Source organism: Lactuca sativa, chromosome 3, assembly GCF_002870075.4.
Source record: "Lactuca sativa cultivar Salinas chromosome 3, Lsat_Salinas_v11, whole genome shotgun sequence".
NCBI lineage: Eukaryota > Viridiplantae > Streptophyta > Magnoliopsida > Asterales > Asteraceae > Lactuca > Lactuca sativa.
Genome location: NC_056625.2, coordinates 55,074,470 through 55,093,422, shown reverse-complemented (window position 1 = coordinate 55,093,422; position 18,953 = coordinate 55,074,470). Strand labels below are relative to the sequence as shown.

General features: G+C 31.5%; 1 protein-coding gene across 1 annotated transcript; it reads left to right on the top strand.

The window, feature by feature from the left end:
* Positions 1 to 16,561: 16,561 nt before the first annotated feature.
* On the top strand, positions 16,562 to 18,194 carry LOC122197105 (uncharacterized). Its single transcript, XM_052769695.1, has 4 exons — positions 16,562 to 16,861; positions 16,939 to 17,408; positions 17,482 to 17,598; positions 17,693 to 18,194. Exons 1-4 carry the CDS (start codon positions 16,562 to 16,564, stop codon positions 18,192 to 18,194), a joined length of 1,389 nt encoding a protein of 462 aa, XP_052625655.1.
* Positions 18,195 to 18,953: the final 759 nt, after the last annotated feature.

Here is an 18,953-nt window from a genome sequence, read left to right as displayed (position 1 = left end):
TCCAGATTTGATCCGATGCAGTAATTAGCATGTTTGATGCCTTCGTGGCTCAGACAGGAGTTATGAGATATGTGATCCGGGCTACGGCCCGATGTAGTATATGTGTGTTCATGCTAATGGATATGTTTATGCTATGTTCAGTCAGCTTCGGACTTCGGTCCGATGTAGGGGACGAAGGTCCCAGTCAGCTTCGGACTTCAGTCCGATGTAGGGGACGGAGGTCCGAGTCAGCTTCGGACTTCGGTCCGATGTAGGGGACGGAGGTCCCTGTCAGCTTCGGACTTCGGTCTGATGTAGGGGACAAGGTCCCAGTCTGCTTCGGACTTCGGTCTGATGTAGGGGACAAGGTCCCAGTCAGCTTCGGACTTCGGTCCGATGTAGGGGGCAAGGCCCCAGTTAGTCCGGACTTCGGTCCGATGCAGTGGGCAAGGCCCAGTATGTGCTTTATATGTTATTGTAGTATGTGGTAGATTGGGGGAGCTCACTAAGCTTCGTGCTTACGGTTTTCAGTTTTGGTTTCAGGTACTCGGTTTTAAAAGAGGAGCTCGGGAAGATTGCAGTGCACACACCATAGTCAGTTAGCCTGGGGATGTTTGACTCTGATAATGAGATTATGTTTTGAATTAATACTCTAAAAATTATGTTATGACTTATGATACAGTTTTGTAAATATGGTTTTAGTAATGTTTTAAAAGAAATTTTTTTTGTTGTGATTTTTGGGTCGTTACAAAAAACGAGTTGATTCGCTCATAAAGCACCAAAAAAATTTAGGGACTAAATGGATCAATCCAAAAAACTTTGTGGGTGATTTGTGTCATTTCCCCAACAATAAAAACGCTACAAATATGATCATCCTGAAAATGATTTATAAACAAGTACAAATTTATGGATATTATATGGACAAAACTACAAAAATGGTACCTATGCTATGATTTTTTCTGAGATTTGGTCAAAATCTCGATTTTTTTTTTTGGATTGATGTCCTTTTGAGTTTGATTTTTTTTTTGGTTTTGGTACTTCAGAAAACTAAAAAGACTAAAATGCCATTTTATTTTTATTTTTAGATTTTTAATACTTATTTTTATATTTTGTTAATTAAAAAACAAGAGAGGACCCACCTCCCTCTCTCACTCTCATGGATGACTTTTTATTTATGCAAGAAATACAAACAATTAGGAACAAGAGTATACTAGAACTAATCCATATCTGCAACTTCAAACACAAAAAGATCTCTCATAAACAAAATTTCCCAGATGAACCACATTAGCCTCAAACCTTTGAAAAGTTTAAATGTAAAAAATGAAGTGAGGGTTCCAGATTCCCCATTTTTTCGTTTGAATCACAATCTACAATCAACGATGAGACCCACCATGACCAAACCTAACCCTTTGTCTACGTCTTCCTCCCCTGTAACCCAAATTCAGGGGACGATGTCACGATGGAAGTTCCATCCACACCTTCGACGACGATCTCAACTTTAGATTTTGATTTTGTTCCGTTCCCCTTCTTCTTTCTCCATTGAAACCCAAACTCCATATTTCGCTTACGATTTTGTTCCCAAACTCCATAGTTCGATTTGAATTTTGTTCCCAACTCAATATCACTTTACCACGTATGTTATACACCTCTTTAGGAGACTAGATGAGTTTTACCAGGTTGGATGAAGAGATGCATGTAGGCATTTCTCATATACTTCGATTTGTGCCCTTTAATGAGTTTTTTTTGGATCTGGAACATTTGTCGATTGATTTTGGATATAGAATCGTGGATTTTTTATCCGGTTGGAGTTGGACCTGAGGACTCGACATCGTAGGCTGGGGATATGGAAACAGAGTACCGACCACCACACTCTAACACCACTTTAGCACTCTCTGGTGTCCTACACCACCGAATGAAGATGATGGTTTGACATGATTGCAACGAACAAATCTAACCAAGAATAGAAGGTTGCAGGACAATCGCATATGAGAGAGAAAGAGAGAGAGAAAAAATGGTTTGACATTGTCCTTGAACCGATAGTCGGTGGGAAAGATTGGAGTTCATCTTCTCGATTTAAAGTTCATCAATAGGTAATGCAGGAGAATGGCGTATAGGAGAGAGAGAGAGAGAGAGAGAGAGGGGGCCTCTAAAATAGATAAATATATGAGAAATTTCGTCAAATAACCATTTATAGGGGGTTGTTTTAACGATTTAACAATGAAAATCGATGACCACAAGATCCACAGAGGGTGCTCTGCGGATCGACTAAAGCCTCTGAGGAACCTTGCACGCCTCTGCGGAAATGAGGTGGCAGCACAAAAAGACAAAAAAATTCGGGTTTTTAACAGTTCCGTAGAGGCGTCTTTTTGCTTCTGCGATTGAAGCCCAAGAAAACTTTATCAATTCTCATTCTTCTTTGGCGACAAGGAAGGCTATCCCCGGGTAAAAGTACTAATCCATCTATCTACTTACTCCCTAACTAGAACCTATGTTGGGCTCTGCGGATTGCTATTCATCTCTGCGGAATTAATATTTTGTTTATTGATTTTATATGCAAAAATGATTATTAGGCAACAAAAATTATTAAAAATGGTCATTAAACAAAAACTAATAAAATTAGAATTGTTAATAATTTTTGTTCAATGATCTTTTTTTTAATAATTTTTGTTGCTTAATAATCCTTTTTACTTATAAAATCAAAATAATAATAAAAAAGTACTAATCCTTAGAATATTCATGCGATCCGCAGAGCCCAACATAAGTTCCGCAGAGACACATATATGGAACCGTTAAAACTCGAAATTTTTTGTCAATTTTGTCTTTTTGGGATGCCTGCCACCTCATTTCCGCAGAGGTGTGCAAGGTTCCTCAGAGACTTTAGTCAATCCACAGAGCACCCTCTGTAGAGCAGAGATCCTGTGATCATTCTACAAGACTTCGATTTGTTTTCATGGTTAACGTTAAAACAACTCCTATAAATGGTTATTTGACCAAATTTCGCTAAATATATATATACTAAATGAATAAATTAAATATATATATATATATATATATATATATATATATATATATATATATATATATATATATATACTAAATGAATAAATTAAAGAAATATAAAAAATAAATACATTAAAAAGATATTAGAGTCATTTCAGCTAATTTCAGTTTGTCGATGGACCAAATACGCATTAGACTAAAAGTACCAAATACGCATTAGACTAAAAGGACCACCAATCAAAAAATCGAGTTTGACCAAACCTCTAAAAAAAAGAACATTTTTGCAGTTTTGTCTATTATATGACATTTAAGGTCTATAAAACTGCATTGCAGAAGAGATGGTAAAACTGTATGAAAATAGAGAAATATTAGATATCTTAATTGATACTTTAATAACGAAGAGTATCTTTAAAAGAAAATAGAAAGCAACTTTCAATAAAGTTCTATTGAGAAAAAGGGAGTACATTGTCTTGGATACAAAAATCGAGAATCAAGAGCCAATAATATTTACAATTTTTAGCCCTCTTCTTCCAGGAAATGACATCCATTTTACTATTCACTCCCAAACCCTAAAACCAGAGTTAACTCGCATCATCGATTCCTCATCCGTCGAGAAAGCTTCCAATTCCATTTTTACGTTTCACTCACAAACTAATCTTCAACTTTGGCCCCAGCAGTTCAAGTACATGACTTGCCGGAGAGACTCATCGGACTGTGTTGTCTTCTTATCTCCGACACTGACGTCTGATATTAGAAGGCCGGAAAGTGGACGGAGATCGGAGGTGAAAGCCTTCTTGCCATGTCGGAAGGAGTTGATGAGGAGGGATTTAAGTTTGTAGCCTTGATCTGTATGTCCATTTACAACAGCTACGCCGGCGGCCATCCAAATACGGTTTACAGAAGCCATTTTGTGAGTGAGAAACTAGGAATTCTGGTTTATGAGTTGTAGAGGCGTAGTGTTGCGATTTTGTAATGAGATGAAGAAATGATAGAGGGAAGGGATATATTTATAAAGTTGGAGTCATGTGTTGCTTATTTATTTATTTATTTTTTAATTGAGGTTCCTTCATCTGGCCATCTTGGAATGATGAAAAAGTGGTGAGTCATGAGATAAGTAGCCAACGGGTTCCTTGGGTTTCATGTATGGGGGGCACGTAGAATACTTCCATGTACAGGAATACGCACCAATTGCATAACATCTGTCTCTTTAGAGTATGGACTTCGGATAACATTAAGACACGTGTGTTGACATCGACGTAGGTCTGCTGCGCTTTTGCTCTTTCTCTCAAAATAAAAGAGTTCATTTGAACGAATCGGATCCGATCGGAATCTAAAGTGATTCGCATTCGAATTTAAATAGTGAAAATTAAACTATCTGATCGAATCGATAATATTCAGATTGATCGGTTTTCATAATTTGATTTTTAAACAGATCCTTTTAAATTTAGATAACTTAGAATATTAATGAGTTTGAGTTGTCAATTTTAAAAATATAATTATTTAAATTCACATTTAAATATATACTGATTCCTTGTCGTCTTCTTCGTAAAATCTACTAATAAACAAATAAAAATAAATCATTTAGTTTGAAATAACTAAAGGTGTAAGTGAGACAAGCCAACTCGCGAGAAACTCAAGACTGACTTGGAAAATATTCGAAATCGACTCGACCTTAATCGAGCCGAGCTCGAGCTCGAGCTACTCGAGTACCTTATCGAGCTGAGCTCAAGTACAAAAATACTCAGCTCGTAAGGCTCGCGAGCTTAGTGTAATTTAAATATATGTCATTTCTTTATAATTGTTCATTTATAAAATATATATCATTTCTTTATAATTATTCATTTATGATATATATTGTTGATGTTATATTGATATTCAGTGATTAATAGTGGTTTTTTTGGTAGTTTAGACATTACATGTGGAATGTTTAATATTTCTTACTCAATTTAGCGAGTTTTATTTTTTTTAAATACTAGTCGAGTCGAGCCGAGCCGAGCTCGAGACTATTGAGTATTTCACGAGCCCGAGCTCGAGCTTAAAATCAAGGCTCGAGTCGAGTTCAAGCCGAGTTTCGAGCTCGAGTATTTTAGTCGAGCCGAGCTTCGAGCTTGGTAGTATTTGACTCGATCGACTCGGCTCGTTTACACCCCTAAAAATAACAATATAATTTATTATGATACATACAAAAACGCTAGAGAAAAAAGAATACATATATTGAGATTTTTTATTTGGTAGTTCTTCTAATATATTTAAAAAACAAATATAGTATCGGGGTCTTATTTTAGTTATGAAAACACTATATGAAATTCAAAATAATTGTTTAGTTTTAATCTAAATCAATTCATAAATTCAAATAACCAAATCATATAGCCCGATTAATTGTGTAATTAAATAATACGGATTTATCCAAATAATAAACAAACCTAACCACCAAACTATTTTTTGTTTATCAAAAATACATCCTTTACATTTTGTTATTTTAGAGTAACTGGTCGTAAAAGTTGATCCACACTATATCTAGTAAATTGATTCTTAAAACACCTTAATTATATGATCTCATCCAATTATCTGAGTGTTCTCATGTCCCCTCTTTGGCTGAAAAATCCTGTCATTGATATATTATAAATATAAATTGTAGAAGATAGTTGGATATCGACATACCAACGATTTGTTGGATCAAAACCGCAGTGGATTTTCTTTGCAACAGAGAAACGTATACAAACTATCTTTTTTATTAACTTCAATCAACCGTTTTCTGATACAAGGATAACATATATATATACATATTAGTTTATAACCCGTGAGAATCACAGTTATAAGATTAATTAAACTTTTATAATAAATAATTATAATTATTAATCAGTTATTTTAAATAAGTCATTTTAAATAAATTATTAGTTAAGAGATATATTAAATTTTAAAGTTATTATAACATCAAATTTAACATGTAATTAGAAAATATAAATTTGAATTTTAAAATGAGTTACCTAATATATCTACATGAGACATGACATAATATTAATGAGAAGTTGTATTAACATGACACTTGGCAAAAGAAGATTAAAACTATTCATTTATTAGAATATGAACATGATAACCGTTGCAATATTTTGAGAAAGTACCCTTTCAAGGCACCTTTGCAATGACAACGATACAAACCTAGTAACTGCTATATATAGGGAATATTCTCTAATAAATGTAAGTTTTTTTTTTTGCTATTTGTCGTACTCTCATTTAATTTGCCAAATGTCATTTTATGGTTATTTTAAATTAATTTTTTCCACATGTCATTTTATGAGTTTCTCTATTTTATTAAATTCCAAATTATATTTTAATGTAATAATTGCAATAAATATAATAATAAATGAATATCAATTTTATTAATAAACTTACATTTTAAATTCAAAATTCCAAAAATTAAAATTCATTAGTTTCTTTTTTTTATTTAAATTATTTGTTTAAATTTAAAAGACAAAAAACATTTGCATTATAATAATTCATTATTTTTCTTATTTTCTTATAAATTCAAAGTTATCAAATATTTTGACATTTTATTTAACTTTTTTTTTTTAAATTAACTCATGTAATACGTAAGTTTCACAACTAATAACTAATACATACTAGTAATTACTGTTTATAAATAGATAAATACCAAATTGTCCTTGGCTAGCTTATATCTTCCAACACGATTGAGGGTGAAGTAAACGATCATTCACCTGTAAGAGGAATTATGTCAGTATGTAACTTGGTAGTGAATCCCTATTCTAATAAAAGAATAGTTTTATTCTCCTTTTGATATGTGTCATCCTATTAGGCCTATTAATTAATGCATATTTTATTTTCTTTTGTCATGTGTCACCTTATTATGTCTCCTAATTAATGTATGCCACTTGTCAACTCCATTTCAAATTTCAAATTTTAAATTTTTCACTTTAATTACATTAAATTAATAACATTAGAATAAAAATTAAAATAAAAATAATACAAATGATATAATTTCACATATTTATTTAAATCAATGATTAAAATTTATATAACTAAAAAAACTCTTAATTAATAATTTATTTAGAATAATTAATTAATAATTTTGATTTTTTACTATAAAATTTTAATTAATTTTGTAACCATGGTTCCCACGGGTTATAAACTAGTTACTAATAGAGTGATCAATCGTTGAATTTAATGATAAGTTTTGGTCCTTTTGGAAATATGGTGAATGTATGGAAGAACACAATCGAGATGGAAGAGAGAAACATTCGAATATGTCACACACGTTATTCCTATATTCGTTGATGCAAAAAGAAAGTAAGCAACACAAAAATGTTTTATGGTTTAAGAAAGGGGCAATTTTTTCTTAATTCCAACATTTGTCCTAAAAGGCATATAATGATCAATCGTATTTATATATACGAGGGTCTAATTCGGCATGTCGAATCACATTTATTTATATTATTTTTTGGTTATAATCTTCTTTTATTTATATTTATAGTATCTTTAAGATTCTAACTAAGTTTGCTCGATCATAAAAATCAACAAGCACATGACAAAAAATATAATTTACCGAAAGAAAGGAAGCTACATTATATATTCCATAAAAAAAACTGCCATTTACTTGATACATTGTGTTAGTTTCAATTCCATATATATTTACAAATTGTAGCCCTCTTCTTTCATGAAATCACACCCTCACTCCCACATCCCCACCAGGAGTTAACTCGCATCATCGATTCCTCATCCGTCGAGAAAGCCTCCCAAACACTCAACACAAACCAATCTTCAGCTTTGGCCCCAGCAGTTAAAGTACATGACTTGCCGGAGAGACTCATCGGACTGTGTTGTCTTCTTGTCTCCGACACTGACGTCTGATATTAGAAGGCCGGAAAGTGGACGGAGATCGGAGGTGAAAGCCTTCTTGCCATGGCGGAAGGAGTTGATGAGAAGGGATTTAAGTTTGTAGCTTTGATCTGTATGTCCATTTACAACAGCTACGCCGGCAGCCATCCATACACGGTTTACATAAGTCATTTTGTGAAAAAAAAACCAAGGAAATTTGGTACTTGAACAGTTGATGGTTGTTGTGTTGCGAGTGAATTGGAATTAATGTGATGATGGATGGGATATTTATAGAGTGAGAGTTTGTCTTTTACGAAAACAAGAAACCGGAAACAGGAAGGTGGTTTTGGGGTAAAAGTAAGGTGGTTTTGAGGGAGCCCATGACTTCATGAGGGGTGCATTCATCTGGCCATCATATCTTGGAACGATGTGAGTAATGACTGAGTGATGGCAACCAATGAGTAGACATCTAGAGTCCCATAGATGGAGCCCACATAATAAATGTATTAGTTTTGGAATTTTGTAATGGGTATCAACACCTGTTCTTTTCAAGACACGTGGGTTGACATGGACGTAGGTGATGGAGCTTTTTAGCTCCTTTCTCATTGTTTACTCGTTAAGATATCAAAATTAGGTGGGATATTATGATAAGTCGATAAAGTTGCTACTTTTTAAATACATATCATAAACCAAATAGAGTATATGTTGGTAATGAAGGGGGTTGGGATGTTAAGTGTAAACCCATTCGTAAACCAAACATCTTCAAAATCTCCATGTACATATGATTTAATCATTGATTCCCCAAACATACAAATATATTAATATAGTCTTTACAAAAACCTTTTTGAACCTTGATCACAAAGCTCTAATTTGCTTTAACACCTAATAATGACGTAGTTCTTAAACAAAAAACATTAAGAATGATTTAAGTAAACATATTCAATTCATCAACATCGTGATCCATTGTTTAAGCAACCCTCCCAAATTTAATCATGATGGATTGATGGTTTCACGATAGTGAACTGTAAAATATGCATATTTGAACCACGTCTAGACTTTTAGTATATTGAATATGTTGGAAGTGATTTTAATATCATGATGTCATTTTAATCTAATTGAATTTACAGATTATTAATTCTTGATTATATTACAAGATATGTGGTGCGGAGTTTGTGTTTGTGTGAAACGAGTTTAATTTTAGTTTGACCAAATGACAGGGTTAAGGGGTTTGCAGGCCTTAGCGGGGATCCCGTTGTTCATTGATTTCAGAAACGATCTTTTATATAATTATCCTAGAAACCGTCATCTTTTATATAAGGAAATATTATGAAAATATTATTTTCAAAATATATTTTTTGTAAAGAAGATATTATAGAAAATATTACTTTCGGGATATATTCTTCATAATTATTTTTAAAATCGTCATCCTTTATTTCAAGAATAATTGATGCTAATATTTGATAAACTGTAAACATAAGAATCTAAATTTTATAAAACATAGTTTGTGGTCTCATATCAATGCCTTGATTTGAGATTGTTCCTTAAAAAATTATCTTTATAATTTGGATTCCGTATAAACCAAATATAGAATTGAAATATCATATTTGAAAAGTCTTCATACGATCCTTCAAATAGATATTGTTCATCGATTTAAGAAACTTTATTCTCCTCCCAAACTCCAACATTTGTCACATACCATTGCTTACCATTTAATGAAACTAGTACATAGAGACACTAGAGTGTGATTAGGAACGTTTATAGTTTGCCGTCTTGAACTGTTGATGATTTAAATTGTATGCATGGCTAATGGTTCACCATTGTTAAATCCACTAGTTGGAAACACTGATATATAGTTTGAACATCGAACCAACCTACAACAAAATAATATATGTTGTAAGCCAACCAAGGGCGTAGCTATATTATATGAAGGTGGGTCCAAGGACCTACTTTGTTTCTTTTTTAATACAACAATTCTATATAAAAAAAAACATAAAGAACTACCTTATTTTTGCCAAAAGATCTACATTTTCATATTTTTTTCAATTTATTTATATAAGGAACCACGTTGATTTTGGTTCTAGATTCGTCATTGAAACCAACTAAATCCAATTAATGTCTTTTATCTTGAACTTGATATTTTTCTCAATGGAAAATTCTGTGCGCAATAAAATATGTTGTAACAAAGTCAAGAAAAAAAACATTTATTTTTGTAACTAAAATAAAAGATATTGAAAAAGGAGGGAGAATCATATATGTTAAATAGTTGGGCGAAAACGATAGGTTAGTCGGATGGATAAAATGAATACTACATTACTACATATAAAAATAATTTTATCCACAAATCCTTTTCTCGGTCACAGTATTGACTATAACCACCAAAAAGAATATCTTTATCCACTATAGCTTTTGCACCAACATCTTTATATTTATTGATATATTATGTATTTTTTTTTATATATCTTGTTAAAATGTTATATAATACAAACTTGTCATTTATATGAAAAATGGTCTTTATGTATTATTTATTCAATTGTGGAAGGGTGTTGTGGTATTTTCTGATATTGCAAAAGAGTTTTACTTCGCGGGTTGTTTAACCCGGATCCGGGTTTGCCCCGGTGTATATAAAGTTGATTTCTCTTCATTTGCGTAGTTCAGACGATTGATTTACTCTCTCACACAAAGATTGTTCACTCTAGTTTTAGGGTTTGTATTAGAGTTTCAATTTGTATTCTTTTGATCGTGTTCTTGCTGTTCATCAGAGAACTGAGAGTTATTGTAGTGAGGATTTATGTGTAATATGTATGATGAAAACCAACTGTTTCATATATAAATGAAATGTTGATGTTGGGAAATTGTGAGTTTATGTTTTCCTACATATCTTATATCTTATCTTATATCTTATACTATATATAAAGCATATTAGTTATATCTTGAATTTTAAAAGATACAAGATACAAAGTTTTTTATATAAATCAATTATGCATAACAAAACCATTAATACTTACCAAACTTTTGAAGACTTGAATTAATGAAGGTTATTAAAAAAAATTAATATGAAGCAAAATAACAATTTTAAAATATTAAATTCATCAATATAAGTTAATTTACATTTTTTAAACTAGATACATATAATAATTAACTTACATCAAATGTATAAACATACAATATAAATATAAGTTGTAAAAATAAATATTTTAATTAAAAATGGTAATTTTTCTTATTATATAATAACTAATAACAAAATCTAATAGTTAATTTACCGTAAGAAAACTATTCGTCAAAAAAATTATTCATTGCGCGGGCACACATCTAGTTGTCTTAAGTAAGTATTTACGCTTAAGAAACTAGAATATTTTGTAAGAGTGATTTATGGCATTGTGTGTTTCTCTATTCTTTATAGATGTCTAGAATCTAGATCAACATGAATGAGAAAACAAAGATTAATTCCCAAATATTACCTCTTTCATAGTTAATTGTAAGCAGTGAGTTTTGTTTGAATTCGAAGTACGTTGCGAAAGTGATTGATAAAGAATCAAAAAACCAAAAAAAAAAAGTTTAAATAGAGATGCCAAATCACACAGGCATGAGAGTGAAACAATCCCGTACGTTTCATGGGATCAAAAATAGAAGGTAAAAATAGAGGAAGCTGATTTTTCCACAACCATTTTTTATCCATCTACTAAAAAATAATATATTAACAATATACCCTTATTTTTGTTTGTTATATATTGATTGAAGATCCCATATTCTTTACCAAATTACATGCTATTTTATAGATTATATTTTATAATATTAACGTAATTAATTCCTTTCAATATAGAATTAACATATTTTCTTACTGAAATTTTCAGCCAACACAAATTCTTTTGGCGCTCCAAGCTTCAACCGTAACTGATCTCTCTCCATTTCTTTTGTTCTCATTCTTTTATTTACTTGTTTATCTTCTCTTATTTTATCAAAATAAATATATTAATTCTGAAACAAACTTTATGATTTAACAAATGGGAATCACTAGGTAGCTTCATTAAAAAAAAAAAAAAAAAAAAAAAGCCATCGGTGTTATCAGATTTTTTATGATTTGATTGTCTAATACTGTATCTAACTTCGGTTAATTTTTGGCTTTTATAAGAGAAATCCATAGTGAAGTTAAAAACTTGTACATAGGGGATAACTTGTTGGAGATGTTCTTTTGACAACTAAAATATATACTTGTAAGCACGTTTGATGAATTATCATTTAGTTTGTTAGATCATATAGTATTGTCTATGATATGTTCTGCTTTTGTTTTATAATTGAAAATGCTCTTGCAATATCTTCTATTATTATCTTTATTATAATATATTATTATTATTATTGAAGGTGTTTATAAATAGAGCTAGTGTAAAAAATGACAAAACAAGACAAAGAAGATTAATTAGCAAAAAAGGAATATAAATGTCATAAGAAAAAGATTTGGTTATGGTTTTGTTTTATTATTGAAGATGATTGCGATATAGTTTATGATTGTTTTTTTGTTTTATTATTAAAGGTATTTATAACCTAAAAAAATACTGCAGTATATAGGTAAATGAAAGAATGAACAAAGAAGAAAAAGAAGATTAAAAGGAGGGATATTAATATCAAAAAAAGAAAACTTAGGTGGTGTAAATAATAAGAAGATATATTTTTATGTTTTTAAAGTCTGCATTATAAAACTTATGATTGTTTTTTCATTTTGTGTTTTGTTTCCTTGTTCTGTTTTAATTTGTATCCTTTTACTGCTCATTTCTCTTTGGCATTGGCTTAATAAAATTTCCACATGTTAAAAAAACATAAAAACTAATCATTAATTGATATAAAAACAGAAGACAAATCCTCTTTAATAAATAAAAATAATATTACTATTTGTCATCTTCTTATATATTATGTCACATGTCATTTTGTAATAAATTAAAATTAAAATATATCCATATGTTATTTTGTAGTTTTTTATTTTCTATTAAATTTCAGATAATACTTAAATGTAATAAATTGAATAATAAATGTATATTCAATTCATTAATGCAGTTTTTTTTATAACTTCTAAAATTTTAAATTGAATCCAATTATTTTAGTTGTTTATTTATTTAATTAATTAGTTTAAATTTAAAAGATAAATAAACATTTCAGTTTTAATAATTAATATTTTACTTTTTTTCTTATAAATTTAAATTTTCTAAATTGGTATATCTTAATGTTTGTTTATTTTTTTAAATAAACTCATATAATAAATGAGTGTCACAACAAGTACAATTAATATTCAAACAACATCTTCCAGTTATCCAAATATTATATCAAATCGGTAAATATTGCTACATAGACAATATCCAAGATTTAATCATATCTAGACTATATTAAGCAGATATATTAGCAACTTCTTAATGCTTAACAACACAAGCATCGAGTTTGTCTTTCTTAACACCCATAACTTTGTCTATTATTACTCAGAGTTCATCTACATCGACCTTAAGGAATGTGACATGGGTTATCTTTTTTGCAAACTAAGGCATGATCGTCGCGCAACCACCTGTTAGGAATCTATTCAAATGAGAACTATTGAGCCTATTTTAAAATCATGTTAGTAAAGTTTTAAGACCAATTAAATTTAAAAATTAAAAAAAAAAAAAAAAAAAAAAAAAAAAACACTAATGACTCGATCTTAATAAAAGAACTCAACTTTTCCTTTGAAAAAATCTTTTTAGCCAACCTCTAATTTAAACATGTATCAAATTCATATTCAACATTTCAACTTCATGCCCTAGATTCAACATCAATACCATACGCTCAAGAAACATTGACCTAATTGACAGTCTAGATTATTGGCAGGGTATTGAATTGAGTGAACTGACCCAATTGGAAGCCTTGTTGGGCTCAATACAATTATAGCCCAATCATAACGCCACCAAAATATCTTCTATAATATGATTATTTTATACTTTTATTGGCCTCCGTTCTAGTTTCTTGCTACACGGGCTGTCCTTTTACTTTTACATATTTCATTTGCCTGTTTTCAAAGAAAAAAGATACGAAATTGATTACCTCATACTTTGATTATCCTTAGCATTTCAAGTTTAGTGGAGACCTATTATATGCATATATGGACATATGGACATTAAATATTTCATGAGTTAGTTTTGGCAACTTTATATGAGATGAGTATATTTTAATTTTGAATAAATTACACGAATGGTCTTTATGGTTTGGGGTAATTTGCATGTTTGATCTTCAACTTATTATTATTTTTTTTTTAACTTGGAAGGTCTCTATTCTTTGTTTTTGTTACGCACTTGGTCCCTACTGTTTGTTTTTGTTATGCGTTTGGTCTTTATCTTATCTAAAAAGACTATTATTTAAATAGAAAAAAATTGTGGGATATGTAAAGTAAGGTGAGGGGAGTGGGGTTGAGGTGTGTTTATTTAAATAAATTAAAAAATCAAGCGCAAAATAGTCTTTTTATGTAAGACATGGACCAAGCGCATAATAAAAAACAAACAATAAGGACTTTTCAAGTTAAAAAAATAAGTTATGGACCAAATACGCAAATTACCCTAAATCATAGGTACTGTTCGTGTAATTTACTCTTTAATTTTAGGTTTTGATTTAGTTTGTAGGTTTTTATTTAATATGATTTTGATTTAATGTTATGACTCAAGATCTATAGATGTTTTTCAAAAAATTAGGTTTGTCATTCAAAAAGGGTTGTGACATAGCTTGTTGCTTGTTTACACTCTATATTTATATAAAACTTTATAATAATAATAATAATAATAATAATAATAATATTTTAACCATTTTGTTTAGCTTCTATATATAAGACAATTTTTTTATTCACTTTTTACATTAGATCTTTTTTGGAGTAAAAATACCATAAAAAACTATTATATTCTTTTAAAATTCATTTTCAACAAGACTTCCTTTTTAGGAATGTGAAACTCTCTGATTCAAGTTTAGCAATGTAAACTCTTTGTTCTTGGAGTGGAAATATCACAAAAGTTAAATTTTATAAGAAATTTTTGTAGAATTATTAACAATAACGCATTACGTTGAGTGAATTTTACACCGAACAAAAAATTTCATAATGATTTTCTTTATAATTTTTTTCGAAACATTGTTTTAATTTTGCAATGCACTTATCGGTTTTACTCTTGATCTTGCGAAATTTATAGTCATATAGAAATTTTTTTGGAAAATGTTTAATAGTTTGGAATGGTTTGAATGAGTTGGGAGGAACCACTCCTAACTCCCTTACACTTATTGAATTTAATTTTGAACATTAACTTTCAGAATGATATTATTTTTGGTAAATCTCACTCTCACCCAACCATCTTTCTAGTTATGGTTTAAATGGTCCTTATTGTTTTTTTTTCGCACTTGAGTGGAACCAAGACTTAGAAAATAGTTTTTAAAGCCATTTTGTTCAAAGTGGAAGAGTTGAGCCGGTTAACATTATCCTAGTCATCATATAAGGTACACACGTCATCGAAATTAATCCACCTAAGCTGCCATGTAACCTACTCGTTTACTGAGCTTGCCCTACAAGACATATTATATAACAACCCTCACTTTCTTCTTCCCCTTTTTGTCGTATTTTTTGTCTGTAAAATCTTATGGTGGTTTATATGAAGATCGATCGTCACTTTGCTGGGTTTTTTACAAGGTACCCCGAAATTAGTTATACGGATGGAGCAGAACAAAGGTTCGAAGATGTTGATTTTGCTGGAATGGACAGGAACGAGTTTGTTAACTTCGTACAAAGATTTGCAATTGAAATGTGTGTAAATGTTTTTTATTGCATGCCTGGAAAAGAGTTTCCTGATGGATTGAGGATCTTGGCTACTGAAATAGACTACCAGGACTTCATCGAAGCTGGGTATGCTGCTGGTTGTGTCGTGGATGTATACATGGATCATCTAGGTGTGAATGTCCAACGGTGGATTATTGATGAGGAAGTTGAAGAGAGCGTTGTGGAAGACAATCATTATGATGGATTTGTGCAAAATGGCCCGGATGAACTGCAAGGTAATGTACACGATGACCTTGAACACGTAGATGGCAATCCAATGAATAAGACCATTAACGATGAGTTTTTGAGCAAGCTATGCCCAAAAGTCTAGTCAACTCCAAATAGTCCACCTCATGAGGATCCATATCTTCAAATGGAAGAAAATGAGGTAAATATTGAAGAGGTTACTACATACAATGAAAATGTGCATTGGAAAAAACAAAAACCTGTGTTAGGAATGCGATTTCATAGTCCAAAACAGTTAAAGCTTATGTTATGTAATTATGTTGTTGCTAATGGGCATCAGTTGTGCTACAAAAAAAATGACAGTAGAAGACTATTAGTTAAATGTTGTTCTGGGCAGTGTAAGTTTAGGCTATGGGCTTCATGGATGAGTGAAGAAAACTCTTTCCAGATTAAGTCCCTTATAGATGAGCATAATTGTGCTAGAAACTTTAAACTTGGATCAATTGTTAGCTATGCTTGGATTGGTAGCCATTTTACAACTGAGTTCTTACAAAAACAGAAAATGAGTGTTAGGATGCTTAAGGAAGAGGTGAAACAGGCTTTTGGTATAGATGTAAGTATGGGTCAATTCAGGAGAGCAAAAAAGCATGCTATCGAGCTAATTGAAGGCACATTGGTTGAGCACTATTCAAAGCTTTGGTCATATGGTGAGGAGATAAGAAGATCAAACCAGGATCAACTGTGAAGATTGATGTCACTACTATGCCTGATGGGAAAAATTATTTTAGTAAGTTTTATGTATGTTTTGAGGGACTAAAGCAAGGGTGGAGGGGCAATTGTAGAAGAGTAATTAACCTGGATGGTTGTTTCCTTAAGGGGCTATGTACTGGAGAGTTAATAACTGTTGTTGGAAGGGATGCTAATAATCATATATTTCCAATTGCATGGGCAGTTGTGTGTGTTGAAATCAAAGAGAATTGGAAATGGTTTTTGGAAAATTTAAAAGATGACTTAGGAATGTACAATGGTTTTGGAATTGTATTGATGTCAGATCAACATAAGGTATGTTTCTTAGTTGTATTTTATTTATTAATGAAAGTTGCCTATACTATTTTACAATTTAAATTGTTAATGTGAAGGGACTATTGGAAGCTGTGAAGGAGATTTTGCCTACTGTTGAACACAGACAGTGTGCAAGGCATGTTGTTGCCAACTTTAGGAAAAGATTCCCCGGAGTAATGTATGAGAAAATGTTTTGGAAGGCATGCAAGGCATCTACTGAGCCTTTACGCAATGCAACAATGAAGGAAATACAACTTCTCAATCCTTCAGCCTTTGAGTATCTAACAGAAAAGAACCCACGATCATGGTGTAGAGCTTTTTTTGAGGAGGGCAAGATGTGTGATGCTGTAGAGAATGGGTTGTCGGAGAGCTTTAACAATGTTATAAGAGATGCAAGGAAGAAACCAATCATCACAATGCTTGAAGAGATTAGATTGTATGTTATGGAAATGCAGTTTCATTTGAGCATGAAAGGCAGTTCATGGCCAGATTTGGAACCATGTCCATCAATTAGATCCTTGTTGAATCAATTGAAAAAAGCTCAAAGGTAAACTTAGTTTGTGTTTGTTAACATCATAGATAATACTAAACTTACACTAACTTTTAGACAATGTTATTAGATATTGGCAGGTTTTACCAACTGGGTTGAACCAATTTGAGACAAGAAACTTAGCAGAGTCTTATGTCGTTGACTTAGACAAGAAGACATGTTCTTGTAGAGTTTGGCAACTAAATGGGTATGGGTGTATGCACTCAGTTGCAACTATTAGTTACCTAAACAGAGATGTCGGAAGTTATGTGGATCCCATGTTCTTTGGAGTTTTTTTATAGAAATGCTTACAAGTATCCACTGAGAGGGATGAATGGCAGCAATATGTGGCCAAGTACCAATTTCATACCACCATTGCCACCTTTGAAAAGGAAAATGCTAGGCAGACCTAAAGTTAATAGAAGGAAGGACCCAGGAGAAAAGAGTACTAGACACACCGTGTCAAAGGTTGGGAAGAAAATTCTATGTAGTGTGTGTAAACAAGTTGGTCACAACAAGGCTACATGTCCGAAAGTTGAGAAGCCCAAAAAACTCAAGGTGAAGAGAAAGAGATCAACTACTAAAGGTGGTAATGAAGAGGAAGGAAGTGGTTCAAAAACAACTGTTGGACGTAAACAGAAGCAATCTCAAGGTGGTAATGAAGAGGAAGGAAGTGGTTCAAAAACAACAGTTGCACGTAAACGGAAGCAATCAGAAAGGATTATAAAGAAAAAATTGGCAAAAAGGGTTGAAGGGAAAAATGGAGAAGTAAATTCTGGTGATAATCCAATGAATATTGAATAGACATAACTGTTATTTGGTATTGTGTTAAGACTAGGTTGGTTGTTTGATGTGTTATTTAACTTTGTTTCGTAATAGTATTAGGGTACCCATAGTATTATTATGGAATGTGTTTGTTGAATGTTTTTTTATGTACAATAGTAACACAAACAAAACGATGACACACAATAGCAAGGCACTTATAGGAAAGGGATTACAAATCCATTACATAACCATTACAAATACATTGGTAAACATGAAAGGAAACCATATTAGAAATAACCATAACTTCATCTTAATAGGAAAGGAAACCATATTTAATACGAATGGGATTACAAACCCTTTACATACCCATTACAACTTGTAGACTAATACCACAAAAAAACAGCCCAACTTAGAAATAACCATAACTTCATCTTTCTAACATCAGATTGAAGCTTCTTATTTGCCAGAACCAAATTTGTAACCAAAGTTGTGTCAGCAGTCGTGTTAGTACTCTCCACTTCATCTGCCCAACATATGAAGCCATCACGAGGCCCCTACAATGGAAGTTATTATTTGTTATAGATTAAGTTACCAAACCCAGAAACAAATTATCAAAATCTAGGTCAACAGTTAACATGCAATTTACATTTACCTTTTTAGGGAAAGCATAAAAGAGTCGGTCAGGGTTGTATTTAGTAGTTGACGTTCGTAATATTGCTTCACATCCACACGAGCATTGAACTGATTTCATCGAACCCTTCATTTCAGTTAGGTCACTTGAACGGTAAGAAGAATATG